The sequence below is a fragment of the Ambystoma mexicanum genome, chromosome 3q (genome assembly GCF_040938575.1).
Source record: "Ambystoma mexicanum isolate Mex_15411 chromosome 3q, UKY_AmexF1_1, whole genome shotgun sequence".
NCBI classification, from domain to species: Eukaryota; Metazoa; Chordata; class Amphibia; order Caudata; family Ambystomatidae; genus Ambystoma; species Ambystoma mexicanum.
In genome coordinates this window covers 56,828,620-56,842,876 of record NC_090926.1, presented here as the reverse complement: position 1 = coordinate 56,842,876, position 14,257 = coordinate 56,828,620, and the positions used below count along the sequence as shown (strand labels likewise).

Genomic DNA, 14,257 nt, shown 5'->3' with positions numbered 1-14,257 from the left:
TGGTATGTTTGGTAGAGGTCTAGATGCAAAATGTTGGATCCATAAGGCTGGGTTGTTGAGGTAAAGGTTGGTGTCGTGGGCGAAGGAAGGCATAGTTGTGGTGTGGTACAGAAGTGAGTAGTGGAGGGGGGCAGTGGTGTGGTTGAGTATGGTCCCACCAATGTGCTGTATGAGGAAGAGAAGAGTGGGCAGTAATCTTGCAAGTAGGGTACTGAGAGTGTACTTGGGCGAATCTGTGGCTATTAGGCTATTGGAACTACGGGGGGGTAGTTAAGGTAGATGTGCTGTTCTGGGCAATTATGCACAATAGCATACATATGGTGTTGACGAACAATAATAATACACACGGTAGATGCAAGATAGCACAGGGTGTTACACAGCAGTGACCATGACGGCAGTGTAATGTGGTACTGAGCAGACAGCAATCAACAGTAGGCGTGCATATGAATAAGAATGATTGGCAACTTGCGAAATGCAGGTAGAATCAGGTCAATATCAGAGTGTAACGATGGAATACAGCACCCTATGGGGTATTTAAAACAAAAAGGCTCCAAATGATAGCGAACATAAGGCAGACAGAGCGGGCATAGGCAAGACTCTGAGTTGAGGAATCAGCGTGGTGAGCCTGCAAGATATTGGAGTCTACAATCAGATTTCTAGAAAAAAAAACTACCGTCCAATGCCCGGTTGCACGTATGACAACACCATCTGATGGCTGGTCTCTGGGGGCTGTATATCGGACTGTAGCAACACTGTAGGATCATTACCTCATTGCACTATTCCCATCTGCTGCCGTTTTAGCTGAGAAATATTTGGATGGAGGAGTTTTACAGCTCGAGGGAATTCAGCAGATTTCCCACTGGTGTTCATCTATTAGATGCTATTACCTGCACTTTGAACCGCACATGGTACCTCCCCCCTCACTAGGGCAGATGGTAGAAAACGTTAACTGTTAATGCTCTCATTGGCAGTCTGTGGAACACTCTTTTTGCTCGATCACTCTCAAGTCGATTACATAAGGAAAGTTGGGACAGTGTAACCATGGAAAAAATGTTCAGGCACTATCAAAATAGTACTATTTGACCTTAAAATGACAATATTGGCAAATGGGGTTAGTGCTTGAGCATATAATGGTAGTGTCTGGCAAATGATATCTAATGCCTAAATAAGATCAAAAACGGTTGGCTTTGCCAATGCTGGTTTTTAACAAGAATTCAGTATGAGCAAGAGATGCAAGGACACGAATATTGCTAATAAAGTGGCAGAAGGCAGGCTTGGTTAGGACATTTTTATTTCACCAGGAGCTGGTTTACAGCTCCAATGAAGCCATTACCTTACAGAAGATTCGTTAGAAATAACATTGGCATTCCCTTAAAAGCAAACAGCTAGCTCAAAGATTTCCCATGGGTGTCTGTTGCAGGACAGGTTGCAGAAGGGAATGCATGAAGATTAGCATGGCCATGGGCAGTCAGTGTATGGGTAAAAAGCTAAATACCCAAAGACTTTGTGTCGCTCCTCGCATTCCATCTCTCACTTATATTCACTTCCAATGCCAATAGTTTTGACTTATAGGCACCCTTCACAGCACCACCTAAAAGCCAACATTTAAAAGGGTTGCACCAAATTACTCCATGCTTTGAATCTACTTTCTTTTGTAGGTCTGAGGAAATATAGCATCCTGCAGTTTGCGATTCCAGAATCGAAGTAGAACATTCTTTATTGAGCCAGAGAGAGAGGTCTTACATAGTCATCAGCAGGAAGGGCATCGGGGCCTTTCAACCTTTTCGGATGACATGGGCACAGTGCCTCAGGAGGGCTCTGGAGCAGTTACCCTAATGTTGGCAGTGTTATGACACAGCAACATCATCTTTTAATCAGGACATCACATGTGCATTTGCAGCGCGCACGTTACAGGCTGCCATTGCTGCTGCCCTTCGTCACCTGAGCCTCTTGCAGTATCCAGCAACGTTCTTATCACCTCGTTGCCTTTTAAATCGAGCTTCATCTGCATAATCGTTCTTTCTCAGCAAGGTGGTAAATCGTTTTTCAGGGGACATTTTGTGTTTCAGCTGCATCTTGGCTGCCTGGCCACTGATAATCCCCAGATTTTAACAACTTGCCCTTTTGTTTCCATTATAATTTAAGCACCCCATGGAGCCTCAGACTGTTTGTCCCCGCTGTAGCCAGCGGACCCCTAATCATCATGTTGAAAGGGGCCCTCACGTGCCCAGACACATCTTCAGCCAGGCCTGGTCATCAACATACTCAACCATGGTAAGACATCTCTGAGTGGCAGCAACAGAAATAGTATATCTGGGGCGATTAGAATCCTAAACAAGCATGGTGGCCTGTCTATTGGTGAAATAGCAACACAAGCAGTATTATAACCTGCAAGTAGGTGGTGACCTATTTAAAACAGAATCCTGCACTATCACTCTGCCCCCAAAATCTTTGTCCAGTCCATCAAACACTGCAGGCGCACCCAATGTCCACGGCAAACCATCAATGCACGATGCTGCAACCCACACATGAAGAACATGGCTAGATCTCACTCGGATTAGCACTACGAAAAGGGATCATGGGAAGGCAGAGTGAGAGGGAACAAAACAAAGAATGTATGCTGTATTATTGTATAATTGCTCCACTTCTCATGATTGTAAGTGGCCAGGGAAAAATACCCACTCAAGCCAACACTCAAATACAATACAGTTTCACTTAACAATGAAGTTTACATTATCCAAGGCTCAATATATGTATATACATTTTAAGCAAACAGACGCACAACAATAAAAACAGATTGCAAAGCTCCCAAAAGTGTGGATGAACACCATCCCTTGCCCCACCCCCAGCATCAAGGATTTAGAAAAGTACCCAGTCCTACTTGAGGAACATGTGGATGCTTTATAGTGTGAAGAAACAAGCTACCAACCCCTTTGGGAATTTCCTGTTCCAGTAACAACCGCTACTGAGGAAAGAAACTGGAGTTGCATCCCTATGTTCCCAATTGTATATTGGTCTGCATCACAGTGACAGTTCTAGTGAGAAATGCCAAAGGTACCAGCGAGATCACATCCTTCAGACGAAAACAATGACAATTCTGAACAGTAAAAGTAGGCTAGCCTACATTGCTCCCAGACACGTTTCTGCTTAATTGCCTTCCAGAAAATAGAGGCTGGAGTGACTTTTAAATACACACATAGATCACTAATGTTGTGTGGCTGAAAAGAAAAAGTATCTTCATGTTTTTAAGGCCGAGGTGGACTGGTTTAATCTAGTCTGAAGCCAAAAGATCATTTGAGATGATAACAGCAGCGACCTGGAATCGGAGAGGGCACAAGTACAACATTTCGAAGCCAGTTAGGATCACAGAACGGATCGGAAACCAGTGAAGTCACCTCAAGAATGTGGAGCTGGCACTGCCAACTGGGGAGTTGAGAACAAGTTAACATCGCCAAGCACTTCGAGAACAGTGTGCTTCATGAGTGCACAGCGCACTGGGCTGTCAGGTACAATCATCCAATGTCAGGAAGAGAGGACTCTTTTTAGACGGGTTGTATTCCGCAGTATTTCTTTTTCTGTCCATTGTACTAGACGCCATCACCCACCTAAAGCAGGTGCTGGCTATCTATCCTCCATCTTATGCATCTGCAAACTAAGTGAGGTGAAGCTGGCCAGCAGGTCGGTCACTTCGTCCACCTGCAAGGAGAAAGGAGAACGAGGCAGAGGATTAGAATATGACAGGAAGTACAGGTTTATTAAGAGAGGTGTGCTCAGCAATCCTGGGGGTTTACTCATCTCCGACACCTGGAGGTACAAAGAGGGCGCATTGGCTGAGCTTGTGTAGAAACGCAACATTATGTTTGCAATAATCCAGGAAAGCAAGGTGTGAGCGAGAAAGCGAGCTCCGTTTAGTACCAACTGTTCTGATCAAACTACATAGCAGGTGATGTGTTCAATCTTTGGAGAAAATGATTCAAAATAAGATGATGACATCTAAGCAAGGTGCATCTCAAAGAGACAGAGTAGTGAGTGTGAGGCACATCTCAGAATTGAACATCTGAAATCCAATGAGGAAGCCTGCCACATGTCAGTGAATTCCCAGCTGCAGGAGCCTCCCTCACTAGGGCCCCAGGCAAAGAACCATGAAAGTGGTCGGCGAGTGCAGAAGGTAGTTGAGAAACAGGTTGGGCATTCCCCTCTCTGTATTTATGCAATAAACACAGGGTACACTCACATTGATGAAACGCCAGGTTTGGTGCCAATGCAAATTACAGGATACCTTCTCTAACCTGACCTAACACGTTCATAAGTAAAACATACACTCGCAGCATCTTGTGCTTGTATTTATCGTTTGTGGATACCAGGAGAAGGAAGAGTTTATTGTCAACACAACAGAGGCATACATGCAAGCATCAGCTGGTGTGTGGGTGTGAGAATGAGGGAGACTAAAACAATTTAACACAACCCTGTATTATTTTGCATTTCACCAATCACTGTAGCCTTCTTCTTTAGTCTCTCCTGTGACTAAATCTTTTAAGTGAAATCTCGATGACAAGGGGGCTTTATTAAAGTGTGAAATTTGACTATTTGGGAGTCAGATGGAGGGCGGTTGATTGTCAGAAGGCTTATGATTTTTTTAACCACCTCCCCGGGGAGCACAGGTTCCCCTCCCCGCAAGTTCTTTCACTTAGTCCCTGCTGCTGGCTCTTTGCCAGTCAGAGCGCATGTTTCTGCCCCGAGTTTTCTTTACCTGCTCCCTCGTGCTGCTGATCTGCAGGCGGGAGCACAGGTCCCCTCCCCCCAGGTTCTTTCACTTAGTCCCTGCTGCTGGCTCTCTGCCAGTCAGAGCGCACGCTTCTGCCTCCGTGTTTTCTTTACCTGCTCCTTCGTGCTGCTGATCTGCAGGCGGGAGCACAGGTTCCCTCCCCCCTGGTTCTTTTACTTAGTCCCTGGTGCTGGCTCTTTGCCAGTCAGAGCGCATGTTTCTGCCCCCATGTTTTCTTTACCTGCTCCTTCGTGCTGGTGATCTGCAGGCGGGTGCACAGGTCATCCAGCTGCTCCTTCTGATCATGGCGGCCAAGCTTGTCCAGGTACTCGCGCAGCATCTGGGTGATCTGCAGAAGAGTGGTAGGTGGTGGAGGGAGAGAAGTGAGCAGTGGAATGTATAAGGGATACAAATGCAACACACTATTGCCCCCAACCTCTGTCACACCATTCCTTCCATAAAGCTGGGGGTGAAACAACTGGGCATATCATTTGGGCCAGGGCAGTCAGAGGTAATGGCATAGAGGACGAGAAAAAGCACACTATGAATGGGATGTAAAGTGGGAGCGAGGGGGGCAAGGGTGGCCGAAGATAACTTATTCCACACACGGGAACGTGCGAGGGGCCGGGTCACAAACAATTAATTATCCTACAGACAAGAGGAGGTCCCAGTAATCTTACAACAATTGGGTGATATTGTATGACATACTATACTAAATAGGCTCTGGGCAATGACTACCTGTGCTCTAAAAACCTACTCCAGAAGGAAGGGAAGGGGTAAGAACAAAGTTTGAGGTAAGTTGTGCAAGGCTCTCTAACATCGGGGTTTAAGGCGCATGCCATGTGAAAGTAGTCGTAAATCTACATCAAAGAAGGGCGGGCACTTTTGTGGGTGGCTGGGAATAAGACGATGGTGGCTGCGTGCATCCACCATCAAAACCCGGTGGTCCTAATCGGGGTTCATACTTCAAGGTGTGTGGCTTAAACCAAGCCCTGCTTCCCTAACACATTATGTGAAGTAAGGAAACATGGTTTCGGATACCCTAGCTGGCAACGGTAAGGGAGGGGAGTGGAGGAGGGATCGAGCCCTCAGCAGAGGCTGCACCGCAGAAGCTACACACCATCTCGTTTAGTGTACAGGAAAGGCCAGATGTTCCCGCCCCCATAATAACCAGACTTACTGTGCCATCCAAGGAAAGGTATGCTGCGCTTAGCATGGGAGCAGACCATGATGGATGATTTCTACACTGCTAACACATTAGCAAGAGCCAGAACCTTTTACCACGAACAACTTGTTCCGACTGAGACGAGAGAGGTGAGGATGAATGAGACGATTGTAGCTACCAACTTTGATCGGCAATTCATTTAAACGATGTATGCTTTTTAAGGCCATATACCTCCTCAGTTCACGTCAACGCTACCATTCAGACAGAGGACACACAAACCACTCCAAAGACTTGACTGACACAGTCAATACATTGGGACTTTCTAGCAATAACGAATAAAGTAATAGCATGTATATGGGTGGCATCTTACTGTAGAGCGTATTGTTGATTCGAGGATCAAATATCCTTTTGTTTACGTCTTTTAATTGGCTGGGCCCCTGCTGTCTTCAAGTTACCCTTCCACAATTGGACTGCAAATAAAGATGTCTTCTTCTCTATGCTACTTTGGAGAAGGGAGCATATATTGAAGGCAATTTTGGATTTCGGATTAATATGTAGAGGCATATCTGCTCAGATTTAAGGGTAAAGGGGATAGTGAGACAAGATAATATCAAGGTAACCTGCAATGGGAAAGGTAGGAAAGTTATGTCGGAGTCAAGTAAATTACAAACTCCTGAGTCTGGACCAAAACATGTGGGCCTGACTTCCAGTGGTGCATCAACCTCAAATTCAACAGAAGCGCTACCATTAATTTATGCAATATCGGGAGTCACCCGGGAATACAGGGGCCCATATACCGGCTATAAGCCGTGTGGAAGAGATGGACATTCAAGAACCATATATATTTATGCTCTAAAGGACCTGGCTCACTCATTCAGTCGAAATGTAGGCGTTTGATGTAATTTGTAGACCAGCTGTTAAAGGGAAATATGACTGCCAGTCGGTGGGGGCCTTTTGATTGAAATGAATAATAGCCTAGCACTGTCCAAGTATAAGGGTAGTAAGGAAATCCTGTTTCAAGCAAGGAAGGTTGTTCATACATATGCTTAGAAGGCATCATTGGCATTATTTGTTAATATATATACGACCCAACAGTAGGGTTACATATTAACATAATTATTAAAGTCCCTCATAGAATTGGTATCAGAAGGGCGTTTTAAAAATGCCAGAGCAATAGTCATTGTTGGGTGTGGGGGGTGTTTTAATGCGTATTATTGCCCACAGGAGGAAGTCCTGACCAAATATTTGACTAACATCTCTCTCAGTCCAACAACTTTTCAGAACCCGAAAAGTAACATGGAGGGAAATTAATGGTTTGAGTGTATTATGATGGAATTACATTGTTTCAATTTAAATGGTAGAATGCCTGGACATATTCCACACAAAAATGTACGTGGAAAATGGGCTCTAGGTGCAGCACTCGTGACCATTTTTAATAGTGAAGCATTTATTGACGTTGTCTTGGGTTAGGTGCGCTTTAAACATGTCCAAATAAATAAATAAAATGGACAATTCCTGCTACAAGCAGTGACCACGCAATGCTGCAATTAACATTACTGGATGGTTTGAAATGAATGTCAGGCGAATTTATTCATATTGCCGATAATTATGGTTTTTATCTGGATATTGTTCATATGTACTAAAAATTAATAAAAAGACTGAATTGTTGCGTACGCCGTCTATTATCTATGGCACAGGCAGGAATACATTACTATCTTGAGCTGATGGAGATGGCATGAGCCTGATGTACGTCTCTGAAGATGCCTACTAAAAATGGCTACTTCGTCGGACCACACGCGATTATACGAAAATATATTAAATGAACCCTCCAGTGAGGGGTGGATTTATTCGTAAGACCAAAACAATTAAAACATTTGCTGGGGGAATGGGGAAATGAGGGAAAATGTATTTAACATGATGAATACGGTTATTGGCAGATTGACTGTTGTGTTTGCTCGATAACGTTGAATAAAAAGAAGCTTAAAAAAATGGGCTTCAACAACAGCGTCTTCTGGGTATACTAAAACCGAACGACACCCAAAGTTTTTGGCATGTAGTGTGCAAATTTAGAGTGGGAACTGAAACTTTTCTGATCAACCGTATTTCGCAAGAAAAGTGGTCCGGTAAAATCAGTGAGAGATTTAATAAGTATAGAGATATTTCCTCTCCAAATTTAAGAGGTATATTATATACTTGCACAGCGAGGTTGAAATTCATCATATCAATTTAAAGTTAAATCCATCCAAGGCCCATGGCCCAGATGGATTAGCAAATATTTTATTTAGAGATCCTGAATTATGGTCACAGTTATAAAATCGTTTCTAACATTTGCAGCGATCAATAGTATACAAACTTCATGGAAAGAGTCCTCACTGATCCCAGTCTTTAAAAAAGGTATAGGAACGATCCAAGTAACTATTCATTAATGGTGATGTTGGGTGTATCTAGTAAGACATTTGCCAACATCCTACTTCAAGAATTAAACAAATGGGGGGCGGGCTGAGGTGAATCTTGCAGACTGGTTTTCGTAAGGGCTCGTTCCCAATACACAATATTCAGGTTTTGCAGCTGTTGACAAGGGAAGCTAAAAACGATAAGGATTGTCCATCATATGCTGCCTTTATTGATTACTGTGCAGGAATTGATGGGATGTGTCAAATTCTTCTTTGGTAAAAGTGTGGAATCTGAGGGCCTATTAAACATGATCATACAGCTGCATGCTGAGGCAACTGTCAAAATCCATCTGCCATAATGGTATATTCACTAAACGCTACAGTATGAATATTGGTCCTAAGCAGGAATACGTGCTTGCTCCTACACTTTTCAATCTTTACATTGCTGAAATGACAGAGGCTCTAACTGAGGTGAGAATGTTCCTCCTAAGCTAGCTCTGTCCATGTTCCAGGGATGTGGTATGTATAGGTTATAAATCTGTTAGATCAGGATCTGTGGCTGCTATTATGAAATATTCCAACATTAATTATCTCAAAATAAATGAGAATCCAAAAATTCATTTCAGTATTAAAGATTATAAACTGAAACGGTGGAATATCCTCTGTTGAGCAAGTTAAAAACTGTATATATTTTGGTGTTGTGAGGAACCAGAGGGTGTCCTCACCTCTTTTTCCCTGAACTCCTCCTCTCAAGTGGCCAGTGAAAGGCCATCGCTTTTAGATCACGACCCTGGGGGTGGATATGCAAGGGAGGATCACCTGGGTGAAGGGAACTTGGGTAATGGGGAGAGAACGTCATTAGGTGAGACACGGTATCCCCCTTTCCCTATGAGCCCTCTATCCCTAAAGTCTTTGTGGGATATTGTGAACCCCTTCCCTACTCCTCCTTTCAATCTGTTCCCCAGGCACAGCATTGTAGTACTGGGATGAGGAAAAGACCAACTAGGAGGGCACATCCTCATTGCACAAGCAGTGGAGCTCCCCATGACTACAGCCGCAGCTGAGAGAAGTCAGGAAAGCGGGCGGTACGTGTGGTGCAGACCGCGATGGGGAAGGCAGAGTTTGGAGAAGCCGGGAAGCAGCAGAAGCCTGGAGAAGCCTGTTGCGAAGAACGCCGAAATGAAGAACGCTGCCGTGTGACCCCAGTGAGTGCAGAGCCAAGCTACACTCTGACCGGGGTACTTCAGTAACGCTTAAGAAAGTAATTTGCTGCTGCTGAGTGAAAGGTGAAGGAAGGGAGTAGTTTCTTACCTGTAACTCCATTTCTCCAGTGTTGGTATCTTTCATGGATTCACATGCTGGGAATATTTCCCGTCGTCAGGCTGGGAAACCTCGGTAACTTTAATATAGTGATTTTCAATGGAAAAACTTTGACACCTTGAGTGTCCTATCAACGTCTTTATGGGTGCTTTAGGCAGCACCAATGCGACTTCCAGTATATAGCTCCGCTCCCACGGCTTCCCTTCAGATTTTAACCTCTCCAAACCTAGAGGGTACCTGAAGGGGATGTTTGCCTGAAGGGGGAGGCCGGAGGGCGCATGTGAATCCATGAAAGATACCAACGCTGGTGAAGAACAATTTACTTACCAAACTGTTAACGTTCTTTCGACTGGATGTTCCTCCAACATATTCCTCATCTATGACATGTGATGTCCACAGCTGTGCTGCTTCGGAAATCTTTTCGGCAGAGGGCGTCCTTGTGTCGAGTCGATGTCCCTCGCAGGCCTCCGTTGAGGGTGACGTCATCGGATGTTATAAGTAGGACGCATGGCACCCGTAGCCTCAGTTCATGTTTTCCCCCCCTCACAACATGTGGGACACATGCCGCAAACACAGCCTCGACTGCACTTAGCCTTGCGGGACGTAAGCTGTAATGGCATGGGAAATTCTTGCGAGGGGTAGGCTGGGATGGCGATGAGGAACATCCAGTCGAAAGAACGTTAGCAGTTTGGTAAGTAACTTGTTCTTCGAATGGATTGTGTCCTCCAATGTATTCCTCATCTATGACAGACTCCCAAAGCAGTAAAAACGATTGGAGGAGGGAAAAGAATTTAGACATACCCAATTAAATGGCAGAATAAAGCACTGCCTTACCAAAGGCAACATCCTGAGCATGGGAAGTATCCAGAGAGTAATGCTTGACAAACGTGTGTATAGAAGACCACGTTGCAGCATCACAGATATTTTACACTGGCACCCCCCTCTGGAGGGCTGTCGAAGTAGCAATGCCCCTGGTGGAATGAGCCCGTAAACGCGCAGGAAAGTCCTTACCAGCCAACCGGTAGCATTCTGAAATAGTGAGGATAATCCACCTAGGCAAGGTCTGCTTCGAAACAGCCTGTCCTAGACGGTGTCCAGTATACCCCACATAGAGCTGGTCGTCTACTTTGATCTTTGCCATTCTGGATAAATAAAAGCTCAAGGCTCTTCTAGGATCCAACCTATGAAGCCGTTCCTCTTCCTTACTTGGATGAGGAGGAGGGTAGAAAGTCGGGAGTACCACCTTCTGACTCAAATGAAATTCAGACACAACCTTAGGGAGAAAGGACGGGCGTACTCTCAGTACAACCCTGTCCTTATGGAACAAAGTAAAAGGTGGCTTAGAAGAAAGTGCCTGCCTTCCAAATAGAAGATGCATTTCAACAAGTCACATTTGACATCAGCCAAGAACAGCAAATAACCCCCCCTCCCACCTCCCTCGCCCACACCCGCTCATTAACAGCTGAACCCCTAAGTGTATAGGAGACTCAGTAACAACTCAACCAGGGACCAAACAAGCTCCAAGAACTGACAGCTTGGGTTCGACCCAACCAAATAAGGAAGAGGTGCCATTTGTTGGAAGGAATACAAAAAGCATAGATCACACCATACCAGCAGACCTCAGAGTCTCATTGATTCACAATCCTCGTGAAGCAAAACTACTGTCCAATCTAGAAGAAAAGACTTCATGTTATCGTGAGTCAAGGCTGTGAGTTTTTCTTAAGTAAATATCGCCCAGAGTTTGGCCAGCCAATCTGACTTGGAAGGCACTGAGGCGCATTTCCACTTCTGAGCCAGGGCTATCCTCCCTGACCGTAACATGGCCTGTATCACCCTCAGCAAGGTATCCGAGAGCTCCTCTGGGGCCGGGATGCCAAAGAGAAGTTCAAGGGGGAGCATAGGTAGAGAAGCGCCAGTGATCTCTTTAATCCAGTTCACCACGTCTGACCAATACACATGTATCGCAGGGCACTCCCACCAAAGATGGAACCAAGTTCCGCGCTGGCCACATTGCCTCAGACAAAGTGGGGACACCACTGGGTATATTTTCGCACGCCTCTCTGGTGTGAGATGCCAAGCGTGGAGTATCGTAAAGTTATGCTCCATAGCTGCCATGTATAGGGAGCCGAAAAAAGGGATTTAAAAATAGTAAACCAAGTAGATTCATCCACCTCCTTCCTAACCCTTGTCTCCCACTGCTTCCAAAAACTCTGCCTACCCTCCACGTTTGCTGTGATTAAGGAATTATAGAATTTAGACAGGGACCCTCTCCTCGATGTGGACTCGACAATGACTTTTTCCAAGTGGCGTAAGAGGACGGGCCAGGTCTTCCACCCATTGGGTATCGGTCAGGATCCCCTTCACCCGGAGATAATCAAAGATCAGCATCGTAGTATCCCCCATGGCTTCCGTCAAGTTGTTATAATCAATGAATGCACCTTAACGAAAGAGCTGAGCAGCACCTACTAGACCAGCATCCGACCACCCTTGCGTTCCACGAAAACCCCTTTTACCTAGATTAAGAGGGGGATCCCATAAGGAAGATAAAGGGGATGGCCAAGAAGAGAGAGAAACATTTTCCCTGTTGTCCCTCCATAGCACCCATAAAACCGACAAGGTGGGATGATGCCTGAGATTGCTTGGGATGTTCTTATTAGCGGCCCATAGGAGGTCCCGCACTTTTCTGGGATGGGCGTGGACGTCTTCGATATAGGACCAATAGGTTCTCATATCATCTCTCGAGTGCTTCAACATTACCCTTAATTGCGCAGTTTTATGATAGAGCCGGAAGTCAGGTAAACCAAACCCCCCATGGGATCTCGGAAGCGGCAGGGTCCCATGCTTAACCCTTGGTTTCTTGCCCTTCCAAACAAGACGCTGAACCATTGCATGAAGGGATCTGAAGAAAGAGACTGGCACTGCGACCAGGAGGGAGGAAAAGAGGTAGAGGAGCCGAGGTAGAATATTCATCTTGATTGATACCATCCGCCCAAACCAAGAGAGCGTCACAGGAGCCCACTGAAGTCAGACTTTATCTTGTCGAGGATGGGGGGATAGTTCACTTCAAAGAGGAGGGTCAAGTCCCTAGGGAGGAGAACCCCCAGATAAAATGTAACCTTACGCTCAATTCTGATCCCTCCCAACGACCCCCTCCCCTCAATCCCAGCCTCGGGTCTACCCATTGGCATCAAACAAGATTTTGCTAAGTTAATTTTCAATCCGGAAAGGGCACCATAAAAATCGATCAGATCTTGTAGATTTGGGAGAGAGCTTTGAAGGTTAGTTATATATGCCAGGACATCGTCCGCAAAAAGTGAAAGCTTAAAGTCGAGATCCTCACACTGGACCCCTGTAATCCCTTGATGATGCCTTATAGCTATCACCAGGGGCTCAATCGCAAGGACGTAGAGAAGGGGCGAAATCGGGCAGCACCTGCCGGGTTCCCCTGGAGAGCGAGAACGGAGCTGAAACCGTCCCATTTACTGCCACTCTGGCTGTTGGGCCGTTATATAGGGCTGCTATCCACCTGCCAATCTAACCCCTAACCCCATCTTCTGCAAGACCTTGCTCATGTAAGCCCACTCAACACGGTCGAAGGCCTTTTCTGATTCTAATGACAGGAGGTAGGCCTCCTCATTTGTGATAGCTACTTCATGCATCAGATCCAATGATTTCCTGATGTTATACCCCCCTTTCCTCCCAGGGATGAAACCGACCTGCTCGCCATGCACCAATGAGGGGAGACACTGGGCCAGTCTATTAGCCAGTAGCTTGGCCAAAACCTTCACGTCCGTATTGAGTAGGCAGATCGGGCGGTAGGACTGACAGTTTTTCAGATCTTTTCCTTCCTTAGGGATAACTACAATACGGGCAGATAGCATAGATTGCGGGAGGCAGCCATTGTCCAAGATTGTGTTGAAGAGTTTGGACAAGAATGGGACAAGGGCGGAGCGAAAGGATTTATAAAAGAGGGCCGAGAACCCATCATCCCCCGGGGTCATGCCGGTCTTCATAGAGCTGATAGCATTGCTCACTTCCTGGGGGGCAATGGATCTATCTAGAGGTCCTGATTTCTGGGGGAGGGGGGAGACAGGGGATTGGCACAGAGTCAAGGAAGCAATTTATATCCGCTGTATTCTGTCCTGTACAGGCGCTCATAATATAAACGAAATTGCTCCGCAATCCCGGGATCATCCTTGCAACTCGCCCCCCCCACCTCCTGGAAGGGCCAGCGAATCCACCCTCCAACTATTTCGAAGCTCTCGTAGCCTCCAGGCTAAAATATTATCGTCTTTCTCCCCCTTCTCCATGTATCTTTGCTTGAGAAAGGATAGTTTCCGCTCAGTATGCTCTACTGGAAGAGCGTTGAGCTTCACCTTTAGTTGCTGGAGCTCAGCCCACTTGCCCGGAGATATCTGGGACTTTATTTGGCCCCCTGGTTGAATCGCCTCGATTTTGTCCCCAAGGAGCCTCTCCTCCTTGCCCCTCCCGCTTCCTCGCTGCTCTCATCCCTATTAGGACACCCCTGATTGTAGCCTTAAAAGCCTCCCAGACCCCTGCCACCCCCACTTGCCCATCGTCATTGATTGCAAAGTACTCCTTAATGGTAGCAAG

General features: G+C 45.9%; 1 protein-coding gene across 3 annotated transcripts in view; it reads right to left on the bottom strand.

Annotated features, from left to right (window-relative positions):
- Nucleotides 1–1,274: 1,274 nt before the first annotated feature.
- The window catches only part of ANKRD54 (ankyrin repeat domain 54), a 544,971-nt gene continuing 531,988 nt past the window's right edge, over nucleotides 1,275–14,257 (bottom strand). For 2 of the 3 annotated variants that reach the window (XM_069653071.1, XM_069653070.1), the window contains 2 exons: nucleotides 5,007–5,114; nucleotides 3,475–3,696 (listed from right to left, as the gene is read on the bottom strand). In XM_069653071.1, coding sequence (XP_069509172.1) covers nucleotides 3,622–3,696; nucleotides 5,007–5,114 — 183 coding nt within the window. In that variant the 3' untranslated portion in view covers nucleotides 3,475–3,621. Of the gene's footprint in view, nucleotides 3,697–5,006; nucleotides 5,115–14,257 lie in introns of all 3 variants that reach the window. The other variant, XM_069653072.1, reaches the window with a different exon arrangement.